The following is a 16,268-nucleotide window of genomic DNA, read 5'->3' as shown; positions in this document are numbered from 1 at the left end:
GCACTGTAAATCTCTACCAGACTCCATTGACAAAAACAGCACTTTTACCTCACAGAGCACAGGAGCTGCTGGAATACCGCTGCTTCTATCAGTTAGTTTGTTTCTGTTGTTGTGCAACTTTCAGAAGTGGAAGAAGCTTTCAGATCCTTTACATAAGTGAAATTACACAAACAAACAGACTCAGTGAGGCAGTGGTATCCCAGAAACTCCTGCACTCTGCTCTGTAAAATTACTGCTTTTGTCAATGGAGTCTGGTACTGAAACACACTGATGTTTCTCTGCAGGAATCCAATCCACAATATTTGTCTCCATGATTGCCGAGTCAGACGATACCTACGTTTCTCTTGGAATATTAGAGTGGATATTAAAAGCTACGTTGATCACCAGAAAAGCGACAGTAAAAATTTCACCATTCCTGTTTTTACTCTCTGCTCCTCCCACATCTCACCCCTCCTCTTTACAACAGCTCTCTCTTTCTTTTATAATCCCTCTTTCCTTCCTCCCTCCTCTATATTTTCATCTCCTCCTCCATGTTTCTTTTAATGCTGTTTTTTCTTTACTTTGCTCATCTTTCATCCGCCTTTATCAACATGTATAGAGAAGCAGAGATGAGGATGAAGAGATGAAGTGATGAAAATAAAGAACACATGATGAATCAGGGTGGAAAGAAAAGTAAATTGATCTTTTGAGGCAAATTAACTTAAAAAAGAGGGAAAGACAATAAACTGAGAAAACTGAAAACTGGGAAAAATGAAGAGAAAAAAGGTAAATGATGAATAAGAATAACAAGAAAGGGAAGGAAAGAAAGAAAAAAGAGAGGACCTGAGAGATCAAGTGATTGACATGGGGGAGGAAAGACGAGGAAATATGGAAATAAAAATAGATAAATAAAGATAGAAAGAAAGAAAAGAAACAAAAGACAGAATGAAAGAAAAAGGTGAGAACATAAAAGAGGACCTGAGAGATAGATAACTGGACGTGGAGAAAGAAAGAAATGAAAGAAAAAGGCAGAATTGACTATGGCTCTGCTAACCAGTCCAGTTTTTTGTGAGGTCACAGTGACCTTGACCTTTAACCTACGAACACCAAATTCTAACCAGTTCATCCTCGAGTCCAAGTGAACGTTTGAACCAAATTTGAAAAAATTCCTTCGAGGCGTCGCTGAGATATCGCGCTCACGAGAATGTGACGGACGAGCTGAAAACGCAAAAACTGAGCTGGACTTTGGGGGAAAAATTGGAAAAGAATGAAGGAAATATTGAAAAAGGAAAAAAAGCAGGAAGAATAAAAGAACCGAGAGCGAGTGTGAAAATAAGTGACAGAGTGGAGAAGATGAAGAGGAGGGAAAAACAAGTGAGAGTGATGAAGAGGAGATACGAGAAAGAGAGGAAACAGAGTGGAGGGATGTATGGATGAAGTGGCAGATAGGAGGATAGAGATGTGTGTGTGTGTGTGTGTGTGTGTGTGTGTGTGTGTGTCAGAGTGCATCTTAATCAGCGTTAATTTCACAGCAGAGTTAACCCAGTTGTCAGTGTGTTAGGCATTAAGGGCTGAGCAGACACTGTGACGCACTCGCAATGAACACACACTCACACACACACAGACACAAATCAAGGATGTCTTTAATCCTTGCCAATTAGTACCTCACATGATTGTCTGAATACTAACGACCTCTGCATGTGTGTGTGTGTGTGTGTTGGCTGTAATTGATTTCTCTGATGCTGCTTCGTTGCCTTTTATACCTTAGTAAACATCAACATTTCATAAACTTCACCCGAGGCGCGTGACGACGTATCGCTGACGGAAACTTCTAGATATTTGTTTCTCTGGAACAAAAACTGCTCAAGATTTTTGGTTGATTTTCACACTGAGCTTAGCTTAGCATAAAGACTGGAATTCAAGAAATTTGGCTTCATTTTCCCACAGTGGGAGGAGTTGGAGACGTGTCGGCCATCTTTAAATGGGTACAGTCAATGTTCCACATAGCAGTGACTTTCCTCTGCTTCCAGACTTAATGCTAAACTAAGCTAAGCTAAGCTAAGGCGGGGTTTATGACCTGTACTAAAGCCAGCCACCAGGGGTTAGATTAGCTGTTTACCCGTGCTTCCTGTCTTTATGCTAAGCTAAGCTAACCTTTTAATACCTGCAGCAAATTTTTAAAAAAATCTTTGAAGGCAGATTTTGGAGCCCATGAACGTCTTGAAATGAAAATATTGTACCAATGACAAAAAGTGTCTAGAAAACTATAATCTTGTAATCTTTTTCTACAGAAGAGTCTTCGCTGGGACAGGCCCTGCCCCCCGGCTTCCCTGCTCCGTTCCTATTCGCTGATGGTCTGTCGTCAGTGGAGACCCTGCTCACCAACATACAGGTAAGATCCTGAACCGGTTGTGTTACCTGTTTGATATTACATCTGCTTCTTGTCAAAAACGTTTGCGCTCATTGCTTTTTTTAAGGTTTTATTCTTCAATAACGAGACCTCTGTCCTCAGGGCCTGTTGAAGGTGGCGGTGGAGAACGCCCGGGCGCAGGACAAACAGATCCAGGCGGAGAAGAGGGAGCTGAAGATGGAGCTCTACAGAGAAAGGGAGATGAGGGAGAGTCTGGAACGACAGCTCACCTCCGAACTGCAGAGCAGAGGTCGGAAAAATTAATATCTTCATGGTTGATGCTGGGTGTACGAAGCACAGGGTTTCGATTCGTTGCGATAGGGTTTGGCTAATAAAAGAACTTTGGTCTCGGACTTTTCAGCCTCCATCCAGAAGCGCCTGAAGAAGGAGAAGAAGGCGAAGAGGAAGCTGCAGGAGGCGCTGGAGTTCGAGTCGAAGAGGAGGGAGAGAGTGGAGGACGCTCTGAAACACTCGTCCTCGTCCTCCCCCTCTCCTGAGCCGCTGCACGCCGCCAACAACAACACCAAGAACGGTAATGACGAGGTCGTTCTTGTACTTTTTCTGCTGTTTATGGTTCAGAACAGTTACAGGAAGTTGAGGGAAGGCTTGGCAGCCAATAAACCATAGAAGAAGAAAAATAACAAAATAAGTTGAATACGTCAACATCAGACATACACCTGTCTATAAACCAATCGCTGTCAGACTCTGGGAGACGCAGCACAGGTAGGTGATGACGACAGGACGTAGGTTTATTTTTAGGTTTAGGTTTAGGTTCATTTTAACCTTGAGTCCAAGTGAACGTTTGAAGACATCAGGTATGTCTGAGATATCACGTTCAAAAGAATGGGACGGACGGACGGACAGAGCAAGTTTATTTGTACAGCACGTTTCAAAGTTCTTCACATAAAATGTAAAAGGCAACAAGCAATATGAGAGAATATTTAGGTGGAAATTAAAGATGAAAAATTAAAAACAATACAAATAAAAAACACACAAACGAGTCTAAATGTTTTTATGTTTGTGTTAACATCCAAGAAGAAAAACAAAGTCACATAAAAGAAATGTAATTCTCTGGACAAATGTTTGTGTTTGTGGTGTGTTTCTCTTTGTAAATCTGTTTTGTTTTTGACCTGCACACAGTTACAAGGTGCTTTTTGTTTTTTTTTTTGGTTTTTTTATTGGCCGACCCACTGAGACTCTGTCTTGTCTTTGTGTTTCATACCAGACGCTGCTGTAGCCGAGGATAAACCTGAACTTAATGGAAACCAGCAAGACAACGGCGCTGTACAAGGTACGTGAACACCGCACACACACACACACACACACACACACACATCCAAACAATAAAAAAATAACACACACAGGCACACAGTCAGATACACACTCATACATGCAGAATCATGCTGATACACCCACACACACTAACAAATATGACACTGTACACAACTGTGTTCAAAGGCAGAGTTACAAGTTTCTATCCCCACACACACACACACACACACACACATATATACACACAGACAGACACACTCGTGTACACGTGGTAGGCATATGTGTGTGTGTCGGGGCCCAGGCTGGATTAGTGGAGACATTAAGCAGACACACAGACACTGTGGCCTCCCTTTGATGTGCACCTTATAAGACACACATGTGAGTGTGTTTGTGTGTGTGGAAATATTTCATTGTGCTTTTGTCAGTGGTGTAAGTGCGGACATTTATGTGTCAACACGGCCATATTTTTTTTAATATAAGGTGATGTGTGTGTGTTTGTTTCTACTTGTGGGTGAGGACTTTTTTGGACAGTGAGGACAGTTGTGTATAATTGGGACAGTGAGAGAATGTTGTGTGTTTTCTTTTGCTACTGACAAACTGTTATTAAACAACATTATGGAGAGGATTCATACAGAGACAGAGCTTTTATTAAAGAGTAAGAAACATCACTGTATATCACTACCAGACTCCATTTACAAAAACAGGAGTTTTACTGAGCAGAACACAGGAGTTCGTTGACTCGATCTGAAGGATTGTTTGTGTTGTTGTGTGATTTTCAGTGGCGGAAGAAAGATTTATATTCTATATTTAAGTAAAAGTGCCACACAATAACACAAGCTAACTCACTGATTGAAGCAGTGGTAGATTCGCAGCTAATGTGTTCAGATCGGTAAAATTACTGGTTTTGTAAATGGAGTCTGGTGGAGATGAAACGGATGTTTCTGGTTAAACAAAAAGGATCTTACTCTTTAATAAAAGCTGTCCTGTGTAGGAATCCTGTGTTAACAATCTGAGCCTGTTAGTGGTCCATGAAGGCCACCGTACATTAGCAGGGGGATTCAGGTGGTTGCAGTCTACCACTTCACCACTAGATGTCACTAAATCCTCCACACAGGTCCTTTAAAGTATAGAGAGTATATTTTTTAAATATTGTGCCTCTAAAGTTTTTTTTTTTTTGTTGATTTTTGAAACGTTTGAAAAGCAGCAATCGTTCACCTGCTCTTCACTTATTCAAATGAGCCTTTGAAGGTTTTAAGACCTGGGTCTTGAGGAGCTCGGCTCGGGTTCGGGTTCAGGAGTTAAGGTTAAGAGGTGGCTGCATGCATTATGCCAATGAGGGTCCCCACAAGTACAGCACGGAGCGGTGTGTGTGTGTGTGTTAGTATGCATGTGTCGTCCTCTTTCCACCAGCTGTGCTCAGTCCTCCCTGACATTGAAAACCTTCACTTGAAACTCTGCATGTGTATAAATGAATATCTACAGGCACACACACACACACACACAGATACAGACACACACTCCCTGCGAATGTGTGTGTGTGTGTGTCGTACCTGTAGTTGTGTGTTTTTGTGTGTGTGTGTTTGATCCACACTCTAGTGAGACAGGGAACTCTAATTAGCTCTCTCTCCTCTTTAGACCTCTTTTAGATCCCCTCTCTTCTGCAAGCCAAGCACTCCCACAAACACACACTTCAACACACACACACACAGACCCACCTGATTTCATTAATGTTGATTGGCCCAGTAGGACCCCTTTGCTGCCTCATGCACACACACACACCGACAAACACACACTCCCGCCATAAAAGCATTTTGCACCTACGGTGGTTTACTCGTGCACACACACACCTCTCCCCTGCCTCCCTCACCTTCCACACTCTTAATTAACGAGTGACGAGGAAAACTGCTGAATACAAAGAAAGACGTCGCATTACAATCAGAAAGAGAGAGGAGGGAGGGAGGGGGGGAGAAAAACGAGAAGCAAGGGAGAGAAAGAGAAAGAGAAAGAGAGAGGGAGAGGGAGAGAAGAGGAAAAGTGAGATCGGTTTCTCTTGGTTGTTCAAAGCAAAACGGACTAATTGGCTGTAAAAAAAAAGAAAGAAAGAAAAAGTGGAGGAGGAAGAGGAGGAGATGAAGTGATGGAAAGAGAGGAGAAAGGATGAGGAAGACAACTGAGGATGAAAGAGAGAAAGATGAAGGATGGAGGAGGAGAAAAGACGGAGAGAAAAGAGAGGGAAAAGGATGAAAGGCAAGAAGTGAGGACGAGGAAAAGATGAAGAAGAGGAAGAAAGGATAGGGAGGAGAGAGAGGAAGGAAAGAGGAGAGCACTATAAATAAAGAAGAGGAGTTGAGGAAGGTGAAGAAGCGAAAAATGGGATGAAGAGGACGAGACGAGAGAGGAGGAGGAAAGGAGGATGAAGAAAAAGAGAGAGAGGGAGGATGAGGCCAAAGACAGGAAGAGAAGAAGGAAGACGAGGAGGACTGAGGGGAAGAGGAGGAGAGAAAGAGGAGAGAAGGAGAGAAGGGCAGGAGGTGAAAAGAAAGGGATGAGGACAGAGGAGGAGAAGAAAAGGGAGGAATGAGAGAGGGAGGGAGGGAGAGCATAAGAAGTGGGGAAAGGATGAAGAACAGAGGTGAAGAAGGAGGAAGGACGACAAGGATGGAGAGAAGAAGAGGGGATGAGGAGAGGAGGAGGAGAAAAGGAAAGAGGGAAGAACAGGTGGAGGAAAAGTTGGAAAAGAAAAGAGGAAGAGAAGAAGAAAGGGATGTGGAGGTTTAGAGGAGGAGAGAGTGAGAATGAGAAGATTGGAGGAAAGAGGATGAAGAGAGAGAGAAAACAGGAGGAGGAGAGAAACAGCAGTAAAGAAAGAGAGGAAGAGAAAGAGGAAAGAAAAGAAGAAGAAGAAGAGGAAAGAGAAGGAAAGGATGGAGGAGAAGAAAAGGTTGAAGAGAGGAGAGAAAAAGAGGAGGCAGAAAGAGAGAGAATAGCAATGGAGGTGAAGAAAGAAGGAAGACGATGAAAAAAGGAGGATGGGAAAGAAGGGATGAAACAGGAAGAGGAGTGGAGGAGGAAGGGATGGGGTGAGGAGAGCTACGAGGTGCAGAGGAAAGAAGATCAATGAGCAAGAGGAGAGGGAAGGTGGAGGAGAGGAAGAGGAGGGAAAAGGGGGACAGGAGGGAAGGAGGGATGACGGAGGAGGAGGAGGAGGAGGAGTTGAAAAATGTGACCTTGTTCCAAGACCTGGTGACATTTCCTCCACCCGGCTGATAGACTTTTAACAAGGCAGGTCATCGTCATTTTTAACCAGGACAGCCGACACACACACACACACACACACACACACACACACACACACACACACACAGCTGGAGGTGTGTGTGTGTGTGTTATAGTGACAGATAGGTGGAGGGAAACAGCGTTGCCAGGTCCAAAAACAAACAGGAAGAAACATCAAATAAAACTACAATTTAAAAATCCTGTTTGTTCGGCTGCTTTTTAAATCTCTGTCCTTTTCTTCCTCTGATACAAGTTTAGAAAAAAATAAAGTCCATAAAACATTAAACATTTACAGATTTTAAGACGTTGAAAAACGTCCTTTAGAGAAAAGCTTGACTGGAGGTGAAACGTCTGCGAACGTCCTGGAAAACAAGAAATCAAAAATATGAAATGTCTTGAAAAAAGGACTGAAATTATTTTCTTTTTTTGTGTCGTCATTTTTCAAAATTCAGTTTTTTAATTTAACGATCATTATTTTATATGTATTTGAGAGGCTGTAATGAGACAGTTTTTTTATCACGTTTGCGATAGATTATCAGACGTGGCAAAGTAATCGATCGAGTAATTGATCAGTGGACTAGCTGCCTTTCGAATAGAGCTACAACTAATGACTGTTTTCTTAATCAATAATGATTCACTTTATAAAACATCAACTCCAGTTTCCCAGAGTTCAAAATGAAACTTCAAATGTCTGCTTCAGTCTCCAACAGTTCAAACCCTAAAGAAAAGACGTTTTAATGATGTAAAACAAAGAAAAGCAAAGAGAAATGATTAATGAAAATCATCCTCATGAAGCAGCAACACTGAAATGATTCCAGCTGCAGAAAACGTAGAAATCTGAACAAGGTGAACATGAAAATGAGATGAAATGATTTTATCCAGAGAAAGTTGGAGATTAGAGTTTTAAGGACAGCACCGGGGAGTTACAGGAAGGGTTTTTAAGCACCAGGCCAAACCTGCTGCCTAAAGGAGAAAAAGAAAGGACAGGAGAGGACAGAGAGAAGAATGGGTCGGGATAAAAATAATATGAGAGTAACAGATAGAGGACAGGAGGGAGCAGAGGGGAGCTGAGGAGGAGGAGGAGGAGGAGGAGGAGGAGGGGATGCATGTAGAATAGAGGGATGAAGAGGAGGAGGGGGTTTGAGTGGATCGCAGAGTGATAAAAATAGGGAAGGGCAGGAGATGAGAGGGATGAAAAGGAGGGAAGGCAGAGAATATGAAGGAGGAAACGAGCGCAAGATGAAAGAGAAAATTTAAGAAAGTTTTTTTTTTTTTAATCCCAACATGAAGACCTCGAACCTGTTTCATATTTAAAAAAAACAACAAAGAATGATGAATAGAGGACAAAACGAGAGGGTGAGATGATGACAAAGAGCAAGAGGAGGATAAGTAAAAGAAGGAAAAAGTAGTAGAGGGCAAGAGAAGGAGGGATGGAGAGAGGAGGGAGGGCAGGTTTATGGTTGCTGTTATGCAGAAATGTAAACACTTTGCAACGTTCGCAGAAAACAATGACACCGCGGGGAGAGGAAGGTGTGTGTGCATGTGTGTGTTAAGTGTGTGTGTATGTGTGCACGTGCTCTTGTGTGGGTGGGTGCAGCAACAGCACTACGGGGAGCGGAAGGAGAACGACGGAGGTGAAATGAGAGAGAGAGGGAGGGAGAAAGGGGGAGAGAGAGAGAGAGAGAGAGGGAGAGCCGACCCTGGCAAAATTGGAGATGTGAGATTTCTATCATAAACGGATGCTGTGTAAAGGGAGAACAAGATGCAACACTCTGGAGTTAAAAAGAAAACTACATCCTGCTTTAATGATCAAAGCGTTAAGTTCCTGTACAAATGGAAGCTCATTAGATTTTAACTAAAAACTCCTTTTTATTTCACTCAGAGCTGCAGCAGCTGAGTCTGCAGAACTTTAAACCGCTGATTTCAATCCACTTTCTCCGTCCAGACGAGTGTTTTAGCTCAGAAATAATCTCCGTCCATACCAACACGCCTGAAAACACATGTCACATGATCCTTCACTGGGTAAACAGGAAGCAGATCGTCCACACTGCAGCTGGTTGCTTAGCTACGAACGAGGAACAGCAAAGGCGAGAATTAAGTCCAGATGACAGTGAGGTGGAACTGTTACTGAAAGTAACACAAGTGTAAATGTCTTTTCACAAACGGCCCAACGTGAATAAAGAACGCAAAAGTGCGAAATACTCGCCCGTGAATGTACAGGAGCTGAAGCCTTTATTCGTGGTGCAAAAACAGAAACAACGGTTCAAAAAAATAAACTGACGTGCGAATTAGTCGCACAAAAAAAACATGAAAAGACCTTAAGGCGAGTTATGACTGATGAGACCCAATCAGGAAGTGATCATGGGCATCTGTGTCATCGTTTCCAAAAGTTTCAGTTTAGGGGCTCAAAAACTCTGGAGTAGTGTGAACGGCAGGCGTAACTGTAGCATCAGTGATGCACTTTAAAACCAAGACATATGAGTGTGGATGTAGCCTTACATTGGGGACGGGGTGATGCTACACTGTAGACAAAGAGGTTAGCAGTGTAGCAGTAACATCACAAGAAGGTGAGGCTAATTTAAAATAATGAGCTGCAGTATGTCAGCTACTGATATCATGAGCTTAGTCTCGTTTTTAACACAACTTTACCTATAAAATATCAGGTGGACCATCAGTTAGATTGGTAGACAAAGTAAGACATTTAAATATGACCACATGGGCTTTAGAAAATTGTGACTTCAGACCAAATGATTGAGGCTTTGCTCAAAAAATGGTCAACAGACTAGTAAAGAAAATTAGTTTGGTCAAACTGGCAACTTTTTTTGAAAATAGATCAGTCATTTAAGTCAATTTTCAAGTAAAAATGCCAACGATTTGACAGGTCAAGGTTCTCAAATGTTAGAATCTGCTGCTTTTCTTGGTCCTACATTAAAGTAAATGTAATAATTTAGAGGTTTTTAGACAGTCAGCTTGTGCTCTATACATTTTTATAGAAAAAATGATAAATCAGCTAATTGGGAAATCAACTGGAGAATGTCAATTTTATCGTTGCTTTGTTTGTTTACGATTCCTTTGTGTGATTTTTACCCAGAATCCCGGCCGTTTCTGAAGACCCCCATGATGTTTTAGAGCGACGGACTCCGCCTCCAGAAACCCCGCCCTGCCCCTCCCCCTCTCACCTGCCCCCTTCAAACCCCCTCCTGCACAGAAGAACTCCACCAGCCCGTTTCCACAGCAACCACGGCTTCCGCGGCAGCCTGGATCACCACGGCAACGACCTCCCCAGGCGGGATTCTATCTTTGCTACAATGCGACGTTTTTGACGTTGCTAAGAAACAATGAGACTACTAAGAGACACGCCCCTTATCTGGACTTATTTTGGGGTCGTCTCTCTACCTTTTTCCTTCTCTTTCTTCTTTTTAGACAAACTTCACTCCATTCATTCCTCTTTTTCTCTCCCTGCACGGGGACTTCTCTCATCCCTTGTTTGAATTTTTGAAAACTGAAAAGTAAAAAAAAACATTCCCGTGGAAAAAGGCAAAGACAAACAGTAACCACAAAGCAAACGGACTGGACTGATCAACGCACTCTCAGATTTGGACGAACATCATCCACAAATCAACTTGGTCGGACACTGTATTGGAAAGTAAACACCTGAGATCAATTTGATTGGACGATTGCGACTTTTTAAAAGGTCCATGATGTGATTTGCGGGACCAAACAAGTCTGTTTCTGATTGGTGCTGACGAGACAAGAAGGCTTCACGAAAAGACTTAACATTGTTTTTTCTGTTTCTTAAAAAAACAACAACAAAAGTTTCAAACCCCCCCTTTGGATTTCAGCCATTCCCACTGGCTGGCTGTCAACACCCTCTGATTGGACGGTAATCAGCTAATCGGAGGCGCTCAGGACGAAGGCGCACGAGGGGTTTAAAAAGAAAAAAATTGTGTAAAAAATATTTGGAAGGAAAAAACAGAGGAAAACAACTTGGGAGGCTATTTCTGTCTCTCATGTGTCATTCATTTTTGTTTTCCGTACAGGGACTGAAAAGAATGCATGGGAAAACTTTTCTTATGTTGTCATTTGGCTTATTTTATCCTCCGTACACTCCTTACTTCCAACTCTCGTGATCATTTCCCCCCCTCTTATTCCTCACCCTCTTTTCTGTCTCTTTTCTATGAATCTCCCTCTCCTTTTTCTTGCTTCTTCTACATATTTTTCCCTTTATTCTCTCTCTCTCTCTCTCTTTAAGGAGGCATTACTCTGAAAATGTTGGATGCAGCTTTTCAATGTATGAAGTATTTTCTATCACCCTTAACTTGTGAAATCAGTTTCTCAAATGATGCAAAAGTTCAAAAAAACAAACCCTTTTTTATTACAATGGAGTGATTTTTAGACACAATATTATATCCTAAAGGTACGTTGAATTCTCTTCCTCAACATTCAACCTTTCACCTTTTGACCCCTGTTCCCCCGTAACCAGGACGTAGTTGTCGAGTTTCTGGTGTATGTCAAATTAAAGGTAAGGAGCACTTAATTTGTTTGAACTGAGGTTTTTTGTTTTTTTTTTAAACTACCCCAATGAAAGACTTTTCGGGACTTTTCCATAATTAAATTTTGTTTCTTTTTGGCTGGATTCAAGAACATATCCCTGATCATCAGTCTTGAAGGTGAAGAAAAGAAGCGCTCCTCAGCTACAAAATGAAAACACCAGAAACTTTTTATTTCCCAGATTTTCTGACCTACTAAGAGTGCAGACTGTTGTGTTGCAGTTTTGTTTTTTTCACTGTGTGTTTTTTGTTTGTTTATTTGTTGATTACTATTTGAAATGTGTACGGGAGGAAAGAGGGAGGGTGGGGCCAGGGTGGGTGGGGAGGGGTTTGGGGTTAAAGGGATATTCCGTGTAGATAGAAACAACATTCGGCGTTTTCTTGTTTTTGTTTTTTTTGTTTTCTCCTGATGATCTCTAAAGTCTGTCACTGTTCTCTGGGTTTGAGCTGACTGCAAATATACAGTATTATAATGACTGGTGTCTCGTGGTGTTTTACACTCTCCTACGCAAACACAGGACCTTTTACATCTTTCAAATTATTCTGATGTTTCAGTTTGTAGCCTAAAAATATTACAACAATCTTGGTGAAGCTGTAGTCATATAATAAAAAAACACAGTTAGCAGCTCAAAAACACAAACTACTGATGTCTAGAAAGATGGATTTGAACATTTCTTACTGTGTCGCCATCTGGTGGTAGCAGCAAAAAACAGCACCCAACGGATCAAAAACAAGTTAGGAACTATGAAACCAGGGGAACTAAATTCAAGTTCAAGGAACTAAATAATTCTGCAGATTATACAGATGGTGAAATTAAAAAATGTAATTTTCATACAAGGAAACAGCAACACAGTGATTCTGTTGTTTTATGTATTTAGCTTTGCGCAAACTCCCATGTTTGAGTTGGATGTAAACAATAACAAGACCAAAACTCTACAGTCATGCTATTAACTATGGTGTGAGCTAAATGTCATAAACTGTCTAACATCAGCAGCAAATATAATGTTTACTGTGTTCACCATCTTAGTTTAGGACATTAGCATGCTAACATGAGCTAATCAACACCAAAAGCAAAGAACAGCTGGGACGAGTCAGAAAGCAAAGCACTGGACATTCTCAAATTTGGAAAAAAAAAAAAATGTTAAAGTTAATATTTCATTCAAATAATTTCAATCCCCCTGGAATCCAAACACCTCGGCCCTTTAAGAACCTCAGGAAAATCATGGAACACACAGATCAAAGGTTTCGAACACGAGACCAAAATTAAATGTAGCAAAACTCAAACTCAAAACTTGAACCATCAAAATGATTCTGAAGCTTTAACTTTAAGGTAAACAGGTAAATATCCAAGCTAAATATGCTGTTTACACGATCTGTATCAAATAATAGTGGAATATTAATGTGAACAAAGTGAATTAATAGACTCGGCTAAACAGGGTAGCAAAGCAAGAAGTAAATACACTAACCATATTTTTTAATACAACAGCTGCAAAAAAAAAGAAGGTTTGTTGTGTAAATATTCAGCTAATTCCAAACTGTTCTATTTCCAGGACGTAATAATAACTTTCTGGGATTAAAAGACATTTAAACACAAACACACACTACGGCATTTCAGATGATATTCACATACTCATACACACATAACCACATAAAACAAATACAGATAGGCACTGTGGTATTCTGGTAATGTATTTCACGGACACACACACACACACACACACACACACACACACAGAGGCCTGAGAGTAAACACACACACGTCGTCCATGTTCCATTTAGACTGTATATTTACTCTGCATTACGAGGTTAATGAGGTGAAGCCTTTCCCTTTCTCTCTCACTCTCTCTCTAATGGATCTCTACCTCTCTCTCACTCTTTCATCCCATGCTTCTGTCTTTTAATTCCCTCTCACCTCTGTCACTCTCTCTTTCTTTCCTTTTGTTTTCCTTCTCTCTGTCTCTCTCTCTCTCAGTCATCCCTAACGTCACTCTTTTGATCTCCGCTTTCCATTTTTCTATCCCGTCTCATCCGATCTGTCTCTTTCTCTCTCTCTCCATCTCTCTCCGTTTACCAAATAGCTGATGTCACTTTTTCCATTTCCCCCTAATGGAGGCAGAAACACAGAGCGATGGACGGAGGGGGGGAAAAATAGCCAGAGATGAAGAAGGATGGATAGAAAGCGAAGGAGGCAACGAGGAAGGATGAAAAGGTGACGGCGTGGGGGAAAAGAGATTGAAGGATCCGGGAGTCGACGTGAGAGAAAATGAAGGAAACGGGGAAGAAGATGGAGGGAAAGAAGGGAGGGAACAGTGAAAAGAGAGGTGGGGGAGATGATGGACAGAGGGGGGAGGAGGTGATGAAACGATGTGCATTTAAAGAAGGAAGATAGAGAGAGGGGGCAGAGGATGATGGGTAATGAAAAGACAGAAGGTGAGAAACACGTCTGGACAAACAGCGACCCATCATGAAAAGGTTCATCATTGATTTTTAAATCAATGATAAAACACTGTTATTGGTCAATCTAACGACTCACTTCCTCTTCTTCTGTTTACGCCAAACAAACTCAATCACATCCTCAGCTTGTCCTGAAATAGCCTCCCTGTAAACACACAGACAGGGATACATGCAGCGCGACAACTACACAGTCAGTGGAGCTATTACCTCTGTCTGTCTGTCTGTCTGTCAGCAGCATCACGCCAAAAATACACAACCAATTTACACCAAACTTAGTGGAGGGATGGGACCCGGACCAGAGAGGAACCAAATGAAGTCTGGTTCTGATCCGGTTAAAGAGGCAGACATGACAAATGATTCATCTCTGTTATCAGACTACTTCCTTTTTCCTTTTGCTATTACAGGAGCCAGACAGATGTGCAGGGCTGTTAATTAGTGGTCGACTGATATGATCAATCAAACTTTATTTGTATCACACTTTTCATACCTTCAGTGCTTCACAGTCGATTGATAAACCAATAATAAGACAGAACAAAATTCTGACATTAAAACCTTTGAAAGTAATAATAAAAAGCAGAGTTAGCTTAAAAAAAAAAAGTTTAAAGTTTGCTTTTAAAGATTTCAACACTTTCAGCTCCTCAGAGCAGAGCAGCTGATATATAATACCAATGTCATGATGTTGTTTTGTATCTGATAGAAATTCAACTGTTTCATGAATAAAAAATAAATAAAGTTTTAGCACTTCTCAGCATTTATCACCAGAGAGCATCTCCTTGTGTCTGAGAGAACACAAATATGTAAAAACGAGTAATGAAACACTGTGTGGTCTGTGCTGCAGCAGCTGATATCCAGCTAACTGCAAACTAACTGCAAACTAAGTGACCAGAGATCACTACAGAGCTTTAACCTCTCCTCTGTTTTTAATGTGATCAGTTTCTCATTCGCTGTCGTTATTTCCATTTGATCAATCTTATCAGTCATGAAGATAGTGGTTAAAGAGAAACTGAAAAAAAAGAATGAAAGGGAAAAAAAGAAAATGGAGGCTGGTAAGAAATTAGAAAGGTGTAAAATCACAGAAAGAGGGGGAAAGAAAGAGGGATCGAATTACGCCAAGATGATTGGAAAACAGAAAAAGGAGACATGGACAGAAAAAACAGGCTGAAAAGTTGAAGCATATAAAATCTAAAAAAGGGAGAGGAAATGAAAAGAGGGATGGAAAACAGGGTAAAAGGGTACGAGTGTGATGATGGAGGGATGGAAGGAAGGAGGATGGAGAGAAGAGAACAGAGACATTCCCAGACAGAGCAGCCAGGCTGTTAAAACACACACACACACACACACACACACACCTTCGCTCCGTCATTAGTCTTCATTAGAGTCTTTATGAGGAAAATTAGAAAGGGAGTTTCCTCCCAAACTGAGCCCTGGGGTCCAACCTGCCACGGTGTGTCTGTCTGTCTGTCTGTGTGTGTGTGTGTGTGTGTGTGTGGTTAATTTCTACATGGGGTTCGGTGGATGAAGGCAGGAAGGAAGGATACAGTAACTGTGTGTGTGTGTGTGTGTGTGGAGGGAAGTTGTGGTCTAAATAAGTACGATTCACGATCACGACCGTGATGAACCTGTGTGTTGAATAAAGGACGGAGAGAAAAGATGGAAAGAAGCCAGACTGAATTAGACACATACAAGTGGAAAAAAGACGTCAAGAAAGATTTCTGAATTTAGAATGACATTTCTCATAATCATAAGTGAGGCGCATGTATGACAAAAACATCTGTAACAACGCGAGTGTTTCTACAAATGACAGAAAAACGTTTGGAATATTTACTGTCATGAACAACTGAAGTAGGAGAAGGAAGAAGTTTATCTTTAGTTTTCTACACTTGAAGGAACACATTTAGCTTCCATTACTACACATACTCTACTTCCATACATTCTGAGGTAACTTTCCTTTTCTACTCCACAAAATCAGAGAGAGAAACGCTGCAGTTTTGACCGCTACATCTACTCTATCACATCACAGTAATGACTCTGCAGAGGAAGATTTTCCTTTACACACATCTGATGAGCTGAAGTAAAGAATTACCCAGCAGTATATTCAATAGTTAATAGTTCATTATTATCATCAGCTATGGCAGTAAAATGATTCTACGATGCATCATTAAAAAACATTCAACTAAAACAATATAGAACAACATTAGACTCTAAAAGGAGCTGAGCTACATGACCTTTGACCCTCTGGGAATATTTTGCTGACGATCGTTTTTAACGTGTTATCTGTATATTATCTGTACTTGTACTGACGTGTTCTCACATTAGAGTTTTGCTAC

At 41.2% G+C, this 16,268-nt stretch overlaps 1 protein-coding gene across 1 annotated transcript in view; it reads left to right on the top strand.

Annotated features, from left to right (window-relative positions):
- dachb (dachshund b) overlaps positions 1 to 11,978 on the top strand; it is a 78,383-nt gene extending 66,405 nt beyond the window's left edge. Inside the window, 5 exon segments of the mRNA XM_018704778.2 lie at positions 2,271 to 2,371; positions 2,492 to 2,639; positions 2,751 to 2,921; positions 3,615 to 3,680; positions 10,029 to 11,978. Coding sequence (XP_018560294.1) covers positions 2,271 to 2,371; positions 2,492 to 2,639; positions 2,751 to 2,921; positions 3,615 to 3,680; positions 10,029 to 10,066 — 524 coding nt within the window. The 3' untranslated portion in view covers positions 10,067 to 11,978.
- Positions 11,979 to 16,268: the final 4,290 nt, after the last annotated feature.

Source organism: Lates calcarifer, linkage group LG14 (genome assembly GCF_001640805.2).
Source record: "Lates calcarifer isolate ASB-BC8 linkage group LG14, TLL_Latcal_v3, whole genome shotgun sequence".
Lineage (NCBI taxonomy): Eukaryota > Metazoa > Chordata > Actinopteri > Centropomidae > Lates > Lates calcarifer.
The sequence above is the reverse complement of the archived record's forward strand: the minus strand, read 5'-3'. Positions and strand labels throughout refer to the sequence as shown.